Source organism: Salvia hispanica, chromosome 3 (assembly GCF_023119035.1).
Source record: "Salvia hispanica cultivar TCC Black 2014 chromosome 3, UniMelb_Shisp_WGS_1.0, whole genome shotgun sequence".
Classification (NCBI taxonomy): domain Eukaryota; kingdom Viridiplantae; phylum Streptophyta; class Magnoliopsida; order Lamiales; family Lamiaceae; genus Salvia; species Salvia hispanica.
In genome coordinates this window covers 19,187,689-19,204,698 of record NC_062967.1, presented here as the reverse complement: position 1 = coordinate 19,204,698, position 17,010 = coordinate 19,187,689, and the positions used below count along the sequence as shown (strand labels likewise).

General features: G+C 35.4%; 1 protein-coding gene and 1 non-coding gene across 5 annotated transcripts; both read right to left on the bottom strand.

The window, feature by feature from the left end:
• Window positions 1-202: 202 nt before the first annotated feature.
• LOC125217258 lies at window positions 203-293 on the bottom strand. Its single transcript, XR_007175675.1, has one exon. It is a non-coding gene; the product is annotated as a small nucleolar RNA snoR113 (small nucleolar RNA).
• A 12,321-nt stretch (window positions 294-12,614) lies between these two features.
• On the bottom strand, window positions 12,615-17,006 carry LOC125208995 (G-type lectin S-receptor-like serine/threonine-protein kinase At1g11300). Of its 4 annotated transcripts, none has more exons than XM_048108560.1 (8): window positions 16,862-17,006; window positions 14,445-15,647; window positions 14,246-14,353; window positions 13,986-14,137; window positions 13,686-13,896; window positions 13,353-13,590; window positions 13,122-13,266; window positions 12,615-13,043 (listed from the first exon to the last, which is right to left on the bottom strand). In XM_048108560.1, the coding sequence occupies exons 1-8, from the start codon at window positions 17,004-17,006 to the stop codon at window positions 12,747-12,749; spliced, it is 2,499 nt and encodes an 832-aa protein (XP_047964517.1). In that variant the 3' UTR covers window positions 12,615-12,746. The 4 variants fall into 4 exon arrangements, with proteins under 4 accessions (XP_047964517.1, XP_047964519.1, XP_047964518.1 ...); XM_048108562.1 differs by having other exon boundaries at window positions 12,615-12,943; XM_048108561.1 differs by having other exon boundaries at window positions 14,246-14,350.
• Between the last annotated feature and the right edge of the window lie 4 nt (window positions 17,007-17,010).

The following is a 17,010-nucleotide window of genomic DNA, read 5'->3' as shown; positions in this document are numbered from 1 at the left end:
CCTTTTTTTCATCACTGCCAAATCTCATTCATGTATCAAAAGCAACATATCAACTGCTAGACAAATGTGATAGACAGCCACTAACATTTTAGAAAACGTAGTATAATGAATATCACAATTATACCAGAAAAAGGCCACTTCAACTTTTTCCCACCCTGTTGACCAAATGGACTATTCTCCACTGATCTAGCATCATGTACCATTGGCTCAGAAGTAAACCAGACACAGTTTCATCAATCTACTACCAACCAAACAGTAGCAGCCGTGAGTCCGGCCTTTTTTCATCACTGCCAAAGGAAATCTCTCATTTATGTATCACTCGTTTTTTTCCAACATCAATTTACTTAAATCCTAGATCTCATATCTCCCCATCCTACCATAACAACCATCAAATCTCCTTGTATCTCAACGGCGAATTACAGGCAAATAACACCGATCCGGAAACAACAATACAATATTCACTATTCAGAAAATAATGGGGCCCCGGAGAGATAGTGATGCCACGCTCGCGCTCGAGGCTATCAACCGAGAGCTCGCTCGTGAGGGATATTCAGCGCCACACTGGCGGAGGAGTCGATCCATGAGCGTGGCTTCCCGTGGTCGACGTGAGCTATTACGGCGACATTGCGGAGGCGGCGGGGGTCAACAACGGTGACGGGCGACGGAGAGTGTCGGCGGCGGTGGAGGAGGAGAATGGCCTTGTGAAGGCCGAAGCGCGTGAGAAGAGATAGGGCTTCCGAATTGGAGGAAGAAAATGATTTTCTGGCGGCGGCGGAGCAGAGAGAGCGGATTGAGGACCAGCCATTGCTTCTGCTTCTGCTTTGCTGAGATTCCACTGTATTTGTAGGGTTTAACGGTTTTTTATTCCGATTCAGGGTTTAAGGATTTTTCATTTTTACCTTTATTTATTCTTTTAAAAGAAAAAGACAAAAAAAAAGTATGATGTATTTTTGGAATTTAATTATGACAAATTCTCGAATTAGATTAATTAAGAGTAGTGATAATCATACATAATTAGATATTTTAGTCTTTAGATATTTCATGTATAAAACCGGGTCATAAATTTTAATTACTTTTAAATCAACTGCATAATACATATTCATACTTTGAGAATAGATATGCCATAAACGTGTGAGGATTTAATGCAAAGAATATCGCAGAGATATGCAGTACTATGTTTTTTAAAGGTTTTGACAATGGGAGCTTTCTTTATCTCGTAATTTTTCATTCCTAGTTTTTTTGCATATAAAACTTATTCCCACACTTTTTATTTCGTTTTTGTCAACATAATCAAATGATAACTATGTTGTGCGAGCAAACTAGATGTCAAAATTTGAACCAAAGAGAACCTGTCCCAACTGTTTGACGGAAAGACTATATGAAAGATGATTTAATTAGAAAATTGAAAATTTTAGTGCTCCGGCAAAATATCAAAATTTAATCTTAGTTACTTCATTCTTCATCGGTATCTTAGTAATACAAAATATGATAGACGAAAGTCGCATTAATAATACAAGTATATTTCCTCGAAAAACACAAAAATGTTCAATATACTTTCTCAAATATGGTTTAGATGCAAGATTTCAGATTTATAAAAAGAAAAACAGAAGAAAAGACGAGAGAAATATAATTATGTATATATGCCGGAGTCATCAGTAGTAGCGTGTAACCAATATCGTGAACTCTATGTTACTTTTATAAATGAAGAAATGAATAATCACGTAATCAATATGAAGCAAGAAGTACTTATATTAGCATGATCCATTCATTGTTGTATTACACTATATTGTCATGTGACAACTATGTGATAAATGAATTTCCTCTCTTAAACTGAAGGATGAGTTTAGTATACAATCACCTAAAAGTTGAATTACAAATTATTAATTGATAGTTAATTAACTAAATATCACACTTTTATTTTTAGTTTATTTTTAGTTTGTTCCACATGAAATGCTATATTTGATTTTTTAGAATTTTTTCCCCTCTCATCTAAATGTAAATCTACTATGGAACCAAATAATAGTTGTAAGTTTTATGTCTCACATAAGTGACATATGATGGAATCCCAAATAGAATTAGATTTTTTATAGTACTTACATAAACTTGATATAAGACACATTTTTCAATAATTAATTAATTTAGCAAAAAATACATAGGGTTGTTATTGTCATTAATTAGGCATTTATTATGTTGTTCACTAACAAAATTGAAATCAAATAAGGATTTGTGATCAATTATTAGCCGATTATCGAATTGATATAATTGAGCTTAGTAGTTAATAAAAAAGAAATGTCCTAATTAAACGATCACTTTGATAGAAAGGACATTATTGTTTTTTTTAATTAGGGATTATCCCATCTCGGCCAATAAATACAAGTGTGGTTATCCTATCAAAACACAGTACATTACAGGGAACACATAAACGAGGGAAGAGAAAGAAACAAATCCTTGAAGTAAGTTGCGCTACTACACTGTACGAGTAAGTCTTCTCCTTTTTCTCCAATCGCTTTTACTATGGATCGTTAAGATAAGTTTTCAATCCATTATATTCATAATTAATTACGTGAAATACATCATGTTCAAAGATCTTGTACTATTTATATTCAATTACGTATTCTTGAAAGTTGAATATATGAAGTCAAGATAAATAATTTCCAATGATAGCAATTTTAAAAAGGAAATTATCTCCTTGATCTTTATGTGGTTCTAAACGTCATTTTGCCTCCGGATTCCCTAAATTCGAATCTTCCATCCACGCAGGAAAATCAACTACTGATTGCCCCACACTAATTAAGTCAACTACAGCCCTTGACCAGCAGCAACACACGTGATTCTTGAATCGAACGAACAAGATTATCTCACTTGCGCTACTTCGGTACACTGCGATACACAGGATAGCTACCTGGAAATATAGTTAGGGCACATGTTTTAATCAAAGAAATCTGTTTTCATTTCAATTTCGCTCTCCCTCCAGACTCTTTCTTCTCTCGTCGTTCTTCCCTCTCCAGAAAAAATCAACTGGGATAAACTCAAAATTAGCCACTGTATGCGTCTCTAATCGCGATATTTTGTGCTGAATTTCCCCATCACTCGGTCGTTTTCGTGCTGCTGTTTTCGCTCCCTTTTGGAGGAAATGGAAATGATCGCTGTGGAGGAATCGAGTATTCTGATGGTTTGTTGTTATGCTATTGGAGGAGGAATGGTCGCCGGCAAACGAATAGCTAGACGGTTTGTTAAAACTTTTATAATACCTACGGTGCATCGAAGTTGTAAATTCATGCCTTTCTAATCTCCAAGTTAGGTTTCGTTATCTTTCTGTTTTTTAGTGTGATTGGAGCTTAAGCTTGGATTATTGTCGAATAATCGTGGTGAATTTTGTTCTTCAACCGTATTGCTTTTGAGATTTGGGGGAAAATAATTTCTGGATTTTGCAAGTTCTCTATCTCAATTGAAGTAGCGGTTTGAAGAAGTTGTTTGAAATTCCTTCTGTTATTTGCAAGTTTCTATCTGGTATATGATGCTTCAATCGTGAACTTTCATTCTGGGCAAAGTGTATGGCTGGAGTTTGAGTTGGGTGTTTTTCTGTGCATTGTGGTGACAGTTAGGATTTAGGTTTTCACTAGATTAGCTTCAAGGTAGCATATTTTTTAGACTTTTTTTGATTGGGGGAAGATGGAGTTAGGTTTTCCTAAAACAAGCATTGGTAATTTGAAAGAGCAGTTGTTGAGGAAAACTCTTGAAATGTTCGAGCACAGGGGCATCCATATGTCGAGCTTAGGGAAGAGGGGAAGAAGTTAATCTTTTTCTGTACTATGTGTCTTGCACCTTGCTATGGAGAATCAAGCTTGTTTGATCACCTGAAGGGCCTTTTTCACACTGAAAGACTAGCCACTGACAGGTTACGCTGCTCAAACCAAATCCATGGCCATTCAGTGATGGTGTGTTTTTCTTCCATGATGATGGGAGGAGAAAGTAAAGTTTTACCTGCTGGCCAAAAAAAAGTTGCTAGATACACACAACGCTGTTGCAGACAGCCTTGCGATTGTTAAATATAGTGGAAATGTAGCAGTTGCTAGCACAGAGATTCACTGGAGAGTGAGGATAATGCTGATGTAATGAAAGTCGGCGGCTGCTGTTATTCCAGGTGTTCTGCAAAAGATGAGGTTTCTGATTTGGTAGTGAGGCATATTGGAGATGGAAAAATTGGTGCCAGGTTTAGTCTGAAGGATGGGGTTTCCAGGGAAATTCGAGAATATGGTGTGAATGGCTAGGGAATGGGGAGTCCACCACTGAGGATGTTGATGGGACTCATGAGCATGACTTTGCTATTGTTACCTTTTCTTACAACTATAACTTGGGACGAAAGTTACTCAAGGTTTCAGATATTTGCTTCCACCCAGTCCTCATTCAGAAGCTGAGGATAGTGGCTCTTCCAAAGGCAAGAGGACGAAGTCATTTTCTGATTCTGAGGATATAACTGGGGCCTTAAGAAATCAAGATGACTCTTCTGGGAAGAGTCTCAATCTTCAAACAGTTTAAAGTCAAAAGTGCTGTTTCTGGAAATGATGATCAGGTGGTGCATTTCGCATTATTTGAGCAAGACTTGAGGAAACAATTAAAAATCCAACACCGTATTGCCTCTGAGGACTTGTGATATATGCCAACAGAAGATGCTTCCAACAAAGATGTTGCTGCTTTGTTAAATAGGAAGACTGGAAAGCTTGTATGCAGTAGTAGAAATCTACTGGGGTTGGACATCATCTGAACTTCTCTTTTCCAATAATTGCTTGCCACATTACAGTGTCCTTTTCCATTTTTCTAATATCTGACATTTCTCTTGTCTAATGTTTCCATTTGTTTACAGGCATTCCATCTATTTCATGTATCATGTCTCATTCACTGGATACTGCTCTTTGAGGTGGTTTTTGCTAAGCAGTCAGATGAACAAAGTAAAACCGAGATCCAGGAAAAGGGCTAAAGGAAAGAATGGGCAGAGCTTGAGATGCACGCAAAAACGAATTTGCTCAACATTCTGCTCTGAATGCCAGGGCACTGGTATAATAATTGATGGGGATGACCGAGAAACCAACTGTCCCACTTTCTGAGGTTCTTTATTATCTAGAACTTTCTTTTTTGTATCTGAACTTTCACCATTTATATTACTTCTTCAAATTATCTGCATTCTTTTTGGCAAGATTCTTTTTCTTTTCTATTGCTAATTGTTTCTTATGTTCTTTTGATTCTAGATATTCCATTATAAGATCAAACTTTGTGATGCTCGCAAAGCTTGGATAAAAAGTCCTGAAATACGGGAAAAACTGCTCATTGGGTTTTTATTTCCCCTCAGCAATCTGATGAAATATATGAGGTGAAGGTCTTGTTTTTTTTCAATACAGCCAATTTTAAGCCTTAAAGGGTATTTTGGGTTTTTGGGTTATTGCAATTTCATCTATCCACAAAACATGGCATTGACGAAAAAGGGATGATTTGATTACCCTTTTGGGCAGGAAAATTGGGGACCACTAAAAAGGCTACGCTTCTATCGAGTTTATGAATAGATAGATTTCACTGAACGCTTCATCACTGGGAAAAAGGTTTGGTTTAGTCGGCAGTTTTTTTGTTAAAAAACTTAGGCTTTTATTTCGTTGCATTTGCTTACATCTGTTCTTCACTTACATCTGTTCTTCACCCTTTTTTCTTTGTAAATGTTTGCAATCTTTTGTGAAGATTTACTATGAAGTTATTCCTAAGATCACTGTTTAATTGTGTGATGTGGAAATTTATGCAGAATTCTATTTTTCTATCTATATTACCAATGTTTTAACCAGTTACCCCGATAATATAAAAATTTTGTATAATTAAATGTATACATTATAAAAAACACTTCTCATTCTTTGGGGTTCCAATTTTTTTTACGAGGTATGATGTTCTTTATTGTCTGCCTACCTTTTTCTATTCTTCTTATCATTTCTTCTATTTTTTTTTTTACGTACATTTCTTATCAGAGGTTGAAATATTTTTAATGGGTAAATACATTGTCATCTTGAGGTTTGTTGTTTGCTTTGGTTAATCATTAATAGGAAATAAAATTAAGTAATAAAGTAGCTCAATATTAGACAGTCTAATCTGTGGAAACCCAATATTATTTAATCTCCACTCTAATTAATAAAAAAAGATTTCCCATTTAAGTACTCCATCCCCGTCCCAGCTAATGATCGACCCCTTTTGCGCGGACCGTTGGGAGCTAAATGGTTGATCGCAGCTAAACCCCCCGTGCATAATCCCTCCTTGGGACGTCCCATATATTTTTTGGCTCCCCGCAGGGGATAGTAGAGTAAAAAATTTAAGGCAGCTTGCCCAAAAACACCTGTTTTTCCCAAAAAAAACCCCCCGAAAAAAAAAAAGGGGGTCTTCTTAACCGGGACATAGGTAGTATTAATTAAACAATTAAACTTAGTTATTTAAACATTTAAAATTAGAAAATAGTTTACGGCAACAAATTTAAAAAAAGTGATTAAAAATATCTTTATTTCCGTTTTCCCCCACCTGGAAATTATATTATGAGATTGCGAACCAATTGACGAAGACGAAGAACCGGGATAAAATATCATCACCCCGGGGAGCCGAGATCTGTTTTAAAGGACGACAATAATGTGTATACTTTTGTATTTTTTTTTGTTTTTTGGTTAAAGTAATGCAAAAAAAATGTACATAGGCTTCGACATTGATGAAATAAAACATCATTTTGTACCATTAATCAATTATTTGAGTGACAGTATTTTTGGATGAGATTTCAAACTTCTTCAAAGTATTTTTGATGACATCACACGATTTTTTTTATTTTGCCATAATATATTTAATCTGTCTCTTTAAAAATTAAATTCATTTTGCACTCTTCAATGCACCCTTTAATGTTTTTGGTTTTTTTATGGGTTGGTTTTGATGCAATTTAAATATATAAGGGAAAAAAGTTTTTGTTATTTTTTGGGTAAAAGTTATGCATACAACAACCCAATTGTTTATTTCAGCCTTAACACCCAATTATATCTGCATTTAAATTTTAAAAGTATTTTGAAAATATAATGGGCCCAAATTTTTGAATCGAGTAAAGTGGGGAATCTATACTATCTAGTACCAAATTTTTTGAAATTACTTTAATAATTTTTTGAAAGGAAAAAAAATGAGATGGGGTGTGTAATTGTTTTTTTCTTTTTCACCTTTTTTTGGGAGATTCGACGAAAATCTTTAAAAAAAATTGGGCAAAAATGGTCCAATCAAATGCAAACTTTTTGGGGAAGGCTTAACACATTTAAATAGATGCACTAGAATTTGCATTTTGTGGACCCATTTTTTGGAATTTTTTTAATTGGGAGATACAGGTATGGTTCTACAAAAATTCACGGTAGCGGGTGAGGCCAAGGAAGATGCCGGGGGGATGAAGAAGAAAAGGGAAAGGAAGTTTCTATCCAAGGGGGGATAAAGATAAAAAGTTTTGAACACCAAATGACCAAATATAAGTTTTAAATTAGAACTTTGGAAAACAAGAAAAAAAAATGAACAAAAAAAATATAAAAACCGGGCGACCCCGGAAGTTAGACACGGGGGTGAAAGGGAGCCCAAAATTTCGCTTAAGGGGAAGACAAAAGGAGTGAGGGGGGGGTGGAGTTTAAAAAAACGAGAAGAAAAAAGGGGAGATGAAGGAAAAAAAACGGACCAGCGAGCGGCGGGGGGCAACTTTTGGTGAGAGAAAAGGAGAGGGGGGGTCGGGAGAGACCCGGGGCCGGGGAGTTTCCCAAACCCCTTGGGCCCGGAAATTTCGGGGCCGGGGAAAGGGGGAGGAAAAACCCGAGAGGTGGGGGGATAATGAGCGCCCAACGATGAAGAAGCCACCGAAAACCGGGGCCCGAAAAGGGAGAAAAAGAGAGAGAAAGGGGCCCTTACTCCCCTTTTAGGGTTTAGAAAATTTATGTAATGCGCATATTTTTTGGGCTTTATTTGGGTTTTTTAGAGTTTGAAAAATATGGAGTACAAAGAGCATCCGACCCGGGTGCTCGTCCGTGCCGTTGGAGTCTTTCCTCCGGGTCCGGCCGGGGACGGGGCCGTTTTTTAAAGAAAGACGCCCGCCCCCGGGGGGCCCCATACGTGGCACGCCCGATTGGCCAACGGCATAGCCTTTTAAAATTCGTTTTTTTTTTTTTAAAAAATTCATAAATAAAAAAAAAATAATAAAAAACCGGTCGGTAAAGTCTCACGGCGTTGCAAAAGTGTACTTGTGCCATCCGACAACTTGCTACTGGGCAAACGGCTGACCTCTTCGACGAGTATTTGCATGTCGGTGAGTCAACTGGAATCATATGCCTCAAGAATTTTTGCGACGGCGTTCGTTCTGCTTTCGGGGCGAGGAATTCCTTCGGGCACCCACCACCGACGATTGTCAACGGTTGCTTCGTCTTCACGAAACAGTCCACGGTTTTCTCGGTATGCTAGGCATCATTGACTGCATGCATTGGAAGTGGAAGAATTGTCCGACTGCTTGGAGGGGGCAACACTTAAGCGGCCACAAAGGTGGCGGCCCAACACTTATCCTTGAAGCGGTCGCCGACTACCGCCTATGGATTTGCCATGCATATTTCGGTGTTGCCGAATCCAACAACGACTTGAACGTGTTATATTCTTCACCACTCTTCGATGATGTTTTGAATGGTGTAGCACCGGCGATCGACTTCACCGTCAACGGAAATGCATACCACATGGGTTACTATCTCGCCGATGCTATCTACCCAAGGTGGTCGACTTTCGTGAAGTCGTTCAACAATCCACAAGAGCAAAGACGGATTCTTTTTGCGCAGCGTCAAGAGTCTGCTCGGAAAGACGTCGAAAGAGCTTTTGGTGTCCTTCAAGGCCGATTCAACATTGTGAAGTCCCCTTCTTGGCCTTGGTAAGTTAAGAATGTCGCGGACATCATGTACACGTGTATTATCTTGCACAACATGATTATAACTGACGAAGGACCGATGGCGGCTAACTTATACAACGAGGATGAAGCCGGAAGCTCAACCGCGAGGTCTCCCCCACGCCGAGGTGTGCATACGATGGTGAACGAGAGGATCGAAAGAAGACACACAATGCGCGATACAAGAGCCCACACTGAGCTACAAAAAGATCTAATCAATCACATTTGGGCGAAATTCGGCAACGAGTAGTGCGTCTTTTTTTAATTTTATTGATTTTAATTGTGTAATTTTTAATTTTTAGGATTTTAATTGTGTAATTTTTAATTTTTAGGATTTTAATTATGTAATTTTTAATTATTTTGTAATTTGTAATAGTATTTCGGGTATTTTTAATGCATTTTAATATTGTGGAAATGTTTTTATTTAAATTGAATAATAGAATGGTGGGATCCTTGAGCTTGTCCTTAGCTAAGAGCACGAATGTGGGTGTTGTGCTCTTAGCTAAGGACAAGGAGTAAAAGTGGGTCCGGGCCCACTTCCGTGCTCTTAGCTAAGAGTACGGATGGGGATGCTCTAATATATGTATACCATGTAGGTTTTAATTCGGATATTTAACGTATTAATTTATAGTTTAAATTATAAATGTATAATTTTATACTATTTGATATATAGACTTCTTGATTATGATTGTTTTCTTGGTATAGTATTATTCTTATGATACAATAATACTCCATTTTAATACTTTTTTTTTATACAAGAATATTTAGTTATGAGTTAAGAAATTAAATAATGGTAGTTTCAAGTGGATATGCTTGCATGTTGGATTAATTGAGTCTTCTAATATAAACTACTATGTATATTGTGGGTTATAAAAGCGATAAACTAAAAAAGTAAAAAAAATAAAAGGAAATAAGATGATGGATTACAATTCACACTTTGATGTAACTAACTTCGTTCCCCCGATACTTATTACGCAATCAAACAATATCACGTAATACACATTTATTGGAAGGAACAAAATACATAGTAAATTAATATTTTTATGCAATTTAAAAAATATTATGCGTTAATACTTTATGAAGTACTAAAATTGAATAATCCATAAGTAAATCAAGAATAATGCTAACATGTTATAAAGTGCTTACAAAAAGTGATTATTTAATCAATATAATCTTTTACAAATATTCTTAAATCATGATCCTTTTATTTTAAAAATATAAAGAAAGAATTGCACAGTTAGCTTTCAACATTGGTTCTCCTTTGATTTCTTGTTGTTATTTACTATCTATGTCCCTGAAAATTTGATACAGTTTACTATTTTGGTTCGTCCCTGAAAATTTGATACACTTCACTTTTATCATTTTTGGTAGTGGACCCCATATTCCACTAATTCATTCCTACTCACATTTTATTATAAAACTAATACTTTAAAAGTATGACCCACATCCCACCAACTTTTTCAACTCACTTTCCATTACATTTCTTAAAACCCGTGTCGGGTCAAAGTGTAGCAAATTTTGGGGGACGGAGGTAGTATCTTTTTAGTTATTGTATTTTTCTTAAAAATATATTTATTTGGTGAATACGAATTCTTTTGGTTTAAATGTAGTGTTTATGAATGGAGATGCTATTAACTGTTAAAATGAAATCCTATACATAACCTTTGTCGCCTTCTCTTTGTTAAGTTGGAGCACATTAGTATCATTTTTCCGGTGTTACGGTTTTGAGAAAAATAAAAATGCGCAAATTAATAAATGAACTGTACATAACTTTTTACACCTTCTCTTTGTTAAGTTTTTTAAGAACAATGTATAGGATTACACTTTTTACGGAGATTCATAATTATTTATGTTAAAATTGTGATTTATTATAAAATTTCCAATTATATTGTGAACTATATCTCCATTTAATAGTTAGTTTCTTAAAAAGCTACAAATCTAAAGTGTTTGCATTAAAATGATACTACTAAATAAATTTTGGTATCAAAATTAATAAGCTTCATCAATGTTTTAACTATGGTATTTATGTCTACTTTACCTTTATAAAAATAATTTAAGTACTTTTATTTTACAATTTAATGCATAATTAGTAAAGTATGAGATATATATACAAAGAATTTTTTTAAAAAGTATTGTTAATGGATAATTAGTCTCACCTGATTAGAGAGAAAAAAGTTTCTAAAATTAAAAAGTTCATTATCAAACAAAGAACAATATTGCATAACATTAATTGTTGTTGTGTACAATAATATATACAATTTTATATATAATATATTAGTTTAATTGAATATGTTGAAATTACTTATAAATATATATTTATATTCCAGATATATAATTTATAAATATATTTATATTTAAATTACTAGAGGTACACATAGTTACAATTGAGTTGATTTTGATTTATTCTACTACTAGATAAGATAATTTTGTTTATAACTTTGAGTTCTATTTTTTTTTTATAATTTTCAAATTTTATTATGTAATATTGAATTTAATTTTGATGAAAATAAATTTATTAATTGTGATTTTTTTTATTCGTTTTTATCATGTCTACTAAATTCTAAAAAAATACTATGTTTTTAGTTATAAACAATTACTCCCTCTGTCAGCAAATAAGAGTCCCGTTTTTTCATTTTAGTCCATCCACAAATAGGAGTTTCGGTTCACTTTTACCATAAATGGTAATGGGGTCTCACATTCCACCAACTCATTCACTCGCATTTCATTCAAAACTAATATATACAAGTAACACCCATGTTCCACTAAATTTTTTTCACTCACTTTTCTTAATATTTCTTAAAACCCGAGCCGCAAAGGAAAGAGACTTCTAATGGCGGACGGAGGGAGTATGTTGCAATTTCAAAACTTATGAACTACTGCTTTGTTATTGTTTTTCTTATGTTTTGTTTGCATTTATGAATACTTATGTTTTGTTAATCGAAACTGGTGAACTATTTATTCGTTCAAATAGTTTACTTTTATTATTTCTTTTATTTTATACTACTACACTCATATCAAATATTAAAATAGTATACAATCATCTGCTAAAATATGAAATGTTTCATTGAGAGTGAGTTGAGAGAAGTACAAATATCTTTTTATTGTTGTTTATAATTATTTTAATTGTTTATAATATTACGAATACTTATTTTAATTAGTTCTATATGTAAATATATTTCATACTTTTACTCTATATTCTTTATTTTAAGTTAATATATCTTTATTATTTAAATTTTTTTTATTCTGTGCATAGCACATGTGTTAACACTTGTTTGACTTAATGGTACAATTGTTAATTCTAAGGCCAAAGGTCTCGGGTTCTAGCATATCACGACAAAATTGATATACACTGAGAATAAAAATTACATGCTTTTTGAAATTAATAAACAAGGAAATCAATTTCCGACGTAGTAAAATTGAACTAACATGAGTTCGATTACGCAGGAGAAGGTGTGACAGTGCTAATCTTCTACTTTCGTCGTACCCTAAACTGATGCCTCGTCCGTCGCCACTGCATCCACTGTAATATGATGTCTCCATATACTCGTTGTTAAAATGCATTTGACTGCCAATTTTAAATGACACCATCATATTTGTGGACCGATTCATTTTATTTGGGACGAAAAGATAATCATCATTCTAGCATATGTTTGGGACCAAATTTGAACTGTACTCTTAATTTCTTAATTTACTACTCCCGGATCAGTTAATTGCCTGGAGATTGAAGGCAACAACAATATACATAAGAGGCAAACAATTGTATCAAATAAACATACAGAATCAATCAGGTCTTTTACCTTCCTTCAACTATAGAAATAGAAACATTATTTACAGAACATTTAGTAGAGGACCCTGTGGATTGAGAACCATGCATCCCGTGAAACGCTGGCTGCTTTGGTCGAGGAAGCTCCAAGATCTCACTGCTAAGCATCGACAACACTGTAGACATGTTAGGCCTGTCTGCTGCCGTTTCTTGCACACACAATAAACCTACATTTGCGTATCGAACAATATCATCTTCCGTTCCACTATCAAAGATGTCTACATCCATCAAATTCACTATCTTGCCTTCATTCCACAATTTCCATGTCTGTTTCATATCCACAACATTACAAAAACTAATTATGAAAGAATATTAAGTAACTCCAGAACAAAGTAAGTAACTTACATAAGCTGTAAGAGAGAGTTGTTGATCATCAAAACTGGAGTTTCTCTTTCCACTCACAATCTCTAATAGTAGGACACCAAAGCTATACACATCCGATTTTTCAGAGAAAATTCCACGTAATGCATATTCCGGGGGCATGTAGCCACTGCAACCATGAATCCATGATCAGAATGGTATAAATCTGTGTCTAAAAATATATTGCTTGAATGAGGCGATCAAATAAGTTCTCACAATGTCCCAACAACCCTTGTTGTGTTGGCTTGGTCATCCTTTCCACCAAAAATCCTTGCCATACCAAAGTCGGAAATTTTGGGGATAAACGCCTCATCCAACAAGATATTACTTGCCTTGAGATCTCTGTGAATGATCTTTAACCTTGAATCCCGATGTAGGTAAAGCAGGCCTCGACAAATCCCCTCAATAATAACTTTGCGTGTTTTCCAACTAAGAAGCTTATGCATATGTGAACCTGAGATATGTTATCCAAACTATCACCGAACAAAGAACAAATTAATTAAATTTTATTAAGACGAAGTAACACTTGAGCATCACAGACATACATACCAAAGAGATAGGCATCCAAGCTTCCATTGGGCATATATTCATAAACAAGCATTTTTTCTTCGGACTCGACACAACAACCGAGAAGTCTAACAAGATTGCGGTGTTGAAGCCTTGAAATCACCTCAACCTCATTCATGAACTCCTCCACCCCTTGGTTAGAGGATCTTGCTAGTCTTTTGACAGCAATTTCTACCCCATTCGGTAATCTCCCCTGAGAACCAGCTACGGAATCACATTTCTTGATATAGAGTACCAAAACTGGTAATAAGTAAGTAAATCTTGAAAAAGAAGAAGAAATACTTTGTAAACTAGACCAAAGCCACCTTGTCCAAGCTTCTTCGCACGGTTAAAATTTTCGGTTGCATTTGAGAGTATCATAAATCTAAATGTAGACAACTCCTCAAGTTTAACACCATGCTCATCATGTTTGAGTGTGCTTTCTTCAGAATATCCTGCAGCATTTTGAATAAAGTGTGTATGTGTGTAAAATAGAGATTTGTTAAAGAGGACGTAAAGTAAAACACGTGTCCACTGAGAATTGGGTTGAATGAACATATTACCTCTGTAACACAAATATTTCAACAAAAAGTATACGCATATGGTAACAAGTATAAACCCCAAAACGACTGCTGTCACAATAATTGCTTTGTGGTATTGCTTCTTTTCTGCTGAGAATCACAGGAGACAAATGTATTAACTTATTAAACAATAAGACATGTACATAATCGTATGCATGGAAAACAGACAGAGATGGGTTACCTATTTCTGAATGTGTCAACCGAATGTGCAAGCCATCACCGCCATAAGCCAACTTCTGAGTATCTGTTAAGTTCTGAGTCCATTGCAGACATCCGATTCCAGGAGGATATGCATAAGCTATACATGAACAATTAATCAAGCACACATCCCTGCATTCTTCTTCTGATAAACCAGAAAATATAAAATGATCCGGCAACTTCATTCCCTCCACCTTTAGAAACTCATCTTGTTTACCAACAAAATTATTCTGTTCACATTGGAGTCGAGTTTTCCTCGAGCATCCACTCGTCCAGTTTCCCGCATCCCACTCATCTTTGCTTCTGGGCTCAAAGCCCCGAAGACAGGAACATATTGGCCTGTCTTGAGCATCACAGCTTCCGAAAGGTCCACACTTACCATACATATCACACTCGTTACTTGTTGATGACCATGTTACGTCCCATCGTTTATTGTCATCAGACCACACCTTCTGCTCTAAACTCCCTGAAGAGTTCAATAAAACGTATAGCAACACAGATGAATTTGAAAGTATTAGTGTTTGATACAGAGTTCCAGGAGTATCACTGAAAACCTTCACGCCGTAACGATATTGTGAGCTCATGGACGGAACCCCAGTATATTTCTGACCATTCCACGGACCAGTACGCCAGTAGGGGCTACCATTCTTGCGAACAAACGACTGAGGTACGTCCAAAGGCTCTAGGGTTACGGTGAAACTTCCAGGTGCTGGATCATCAGGACTTGTCCACGATGTCAACATATTCTTCTCATCCGTTATCAAATCTGTAACAATTTTCATCTTCTCTAACCAGGAATCGGAAGCATGCTGGAAGCTCTCCCAAACATATGCACCGTTGGAGTTATCTTGCAGAACCAGATTCCCTGTATCCAAGAGCACAGCACTAGAGTTCGTAACAGAAGATGAAATATTTGTCGACCACATAATCTCCTTTCGACCATCCAAGATCACGAGATTGCCATCTGATGATATCTGAAATGTTCCAGATAAATCACTGAGAGGCTTATTTCTATTAGCCACCCATACAACAGTCATCACCGGGACATTGTACATGATACCGAGGTAACGTCGGCTGCTATTTGACGGGCTGTAAAAACATAACTTGAATCTATTTCCATTGGAGATCAAAGCTTCAGTTTCCCTGAGAGATTCATTAGCTCTTATGGTGTCAATGGCTGCAGAAACTATAAGGAAACAAGACAATATGAGCAAAAGGAGTTGAAGAACATAATATGACAAGTTTTTGTGGTGGCTGAACCCCATGAATTAAGTTTTTTTGGCCCTATCCTGAATCTTGGAGTCAGATATTATGAGGTGATGAATTGGACAGTTCTTTGATGCATACATGTGTTTTTAGTCAATCACAAAAAATTCAAGGAATGTCTTCTGTTGAAATGCCAATATATATAATACAGATGTCAGAATGTATATATTATATGTTATAGGAAATTGCCAAGACATTAAACATGCTAACAGCATAACAATGACATGTATCTGGTGAGGTGAAAAAACTCAATTTGTATCTCTCTCCATTAGAAATCAAAACTTTAGAATCCCTCTTCAGCCCTTATGGTGTCCATGGATGCAGCAAATATAGAACAACAAGATAATACTAATAATAAGAGTTAATTTGCTTATTATTTGAAGATTTTAAACCACATGAATCAGTATCCTTTGTTCTTTGCTAGAACTAACCTGATACTATTCTGCATTTCAGATATTTGGAGGTCAAACATTTGACAATTTTCATTTTTAATAGAATTAGACTTTTCTTGATGTATATGACTCACACATAAATATTCAGCGCTTGCTTACTTATTTTAGTGGTGAAGTACCCTCCAATTGGTCTTTATATTCTTCTAGACCAAATAACATATAATATTATACTCATCTCATGTCTAGAAGCAAAACTCAACAACATATTCAAACCTAACAATCGACATTTCTGACTAATCCAATTCTGCTCCATCGGATCAATATATCCGTAGAATGTAGATTGATACATTTAAATTTGGAGGCATTGAAACTACCCATTTCATTTTGTAAAAAGTAAAATTACATCTAAAGCTTCCAAATTAATATAAATTCCATCTAAAATAATTACCAAAACTATTCATCAGTCTAAACTCAACTCCAGAAAACAATAATATGATACAAACATACAACATTGATCAGTTTGAACTTATTTCCATTGGAAGCCAGAGTTGGTAAGAGATTCATTAGCCTTTATTTGGAGCACAAATATAAATATATACAATGAATTCTCAAGTTATGTTTGGCCAGAAGCTCAATTTTACTTCTCTCGCCAGAAATAGAGTCACTCATTTAACCCTACTCACCAATAATCAAATGCATTGTAAAATCAATTACAAATAATGATTGTAAAACCGGTACTTACCTCCAAACTTTAAACTTCTCGCATTCCCGATAAATGCCTGGTTTGCATCTTGCCGGAAATATACGTGAATAGCAATCAAGTTGAGCAATACGACGATAAAAGACACAACATCCATGATTAATCGGTGGTAGCTGGTTCTACTCATGACA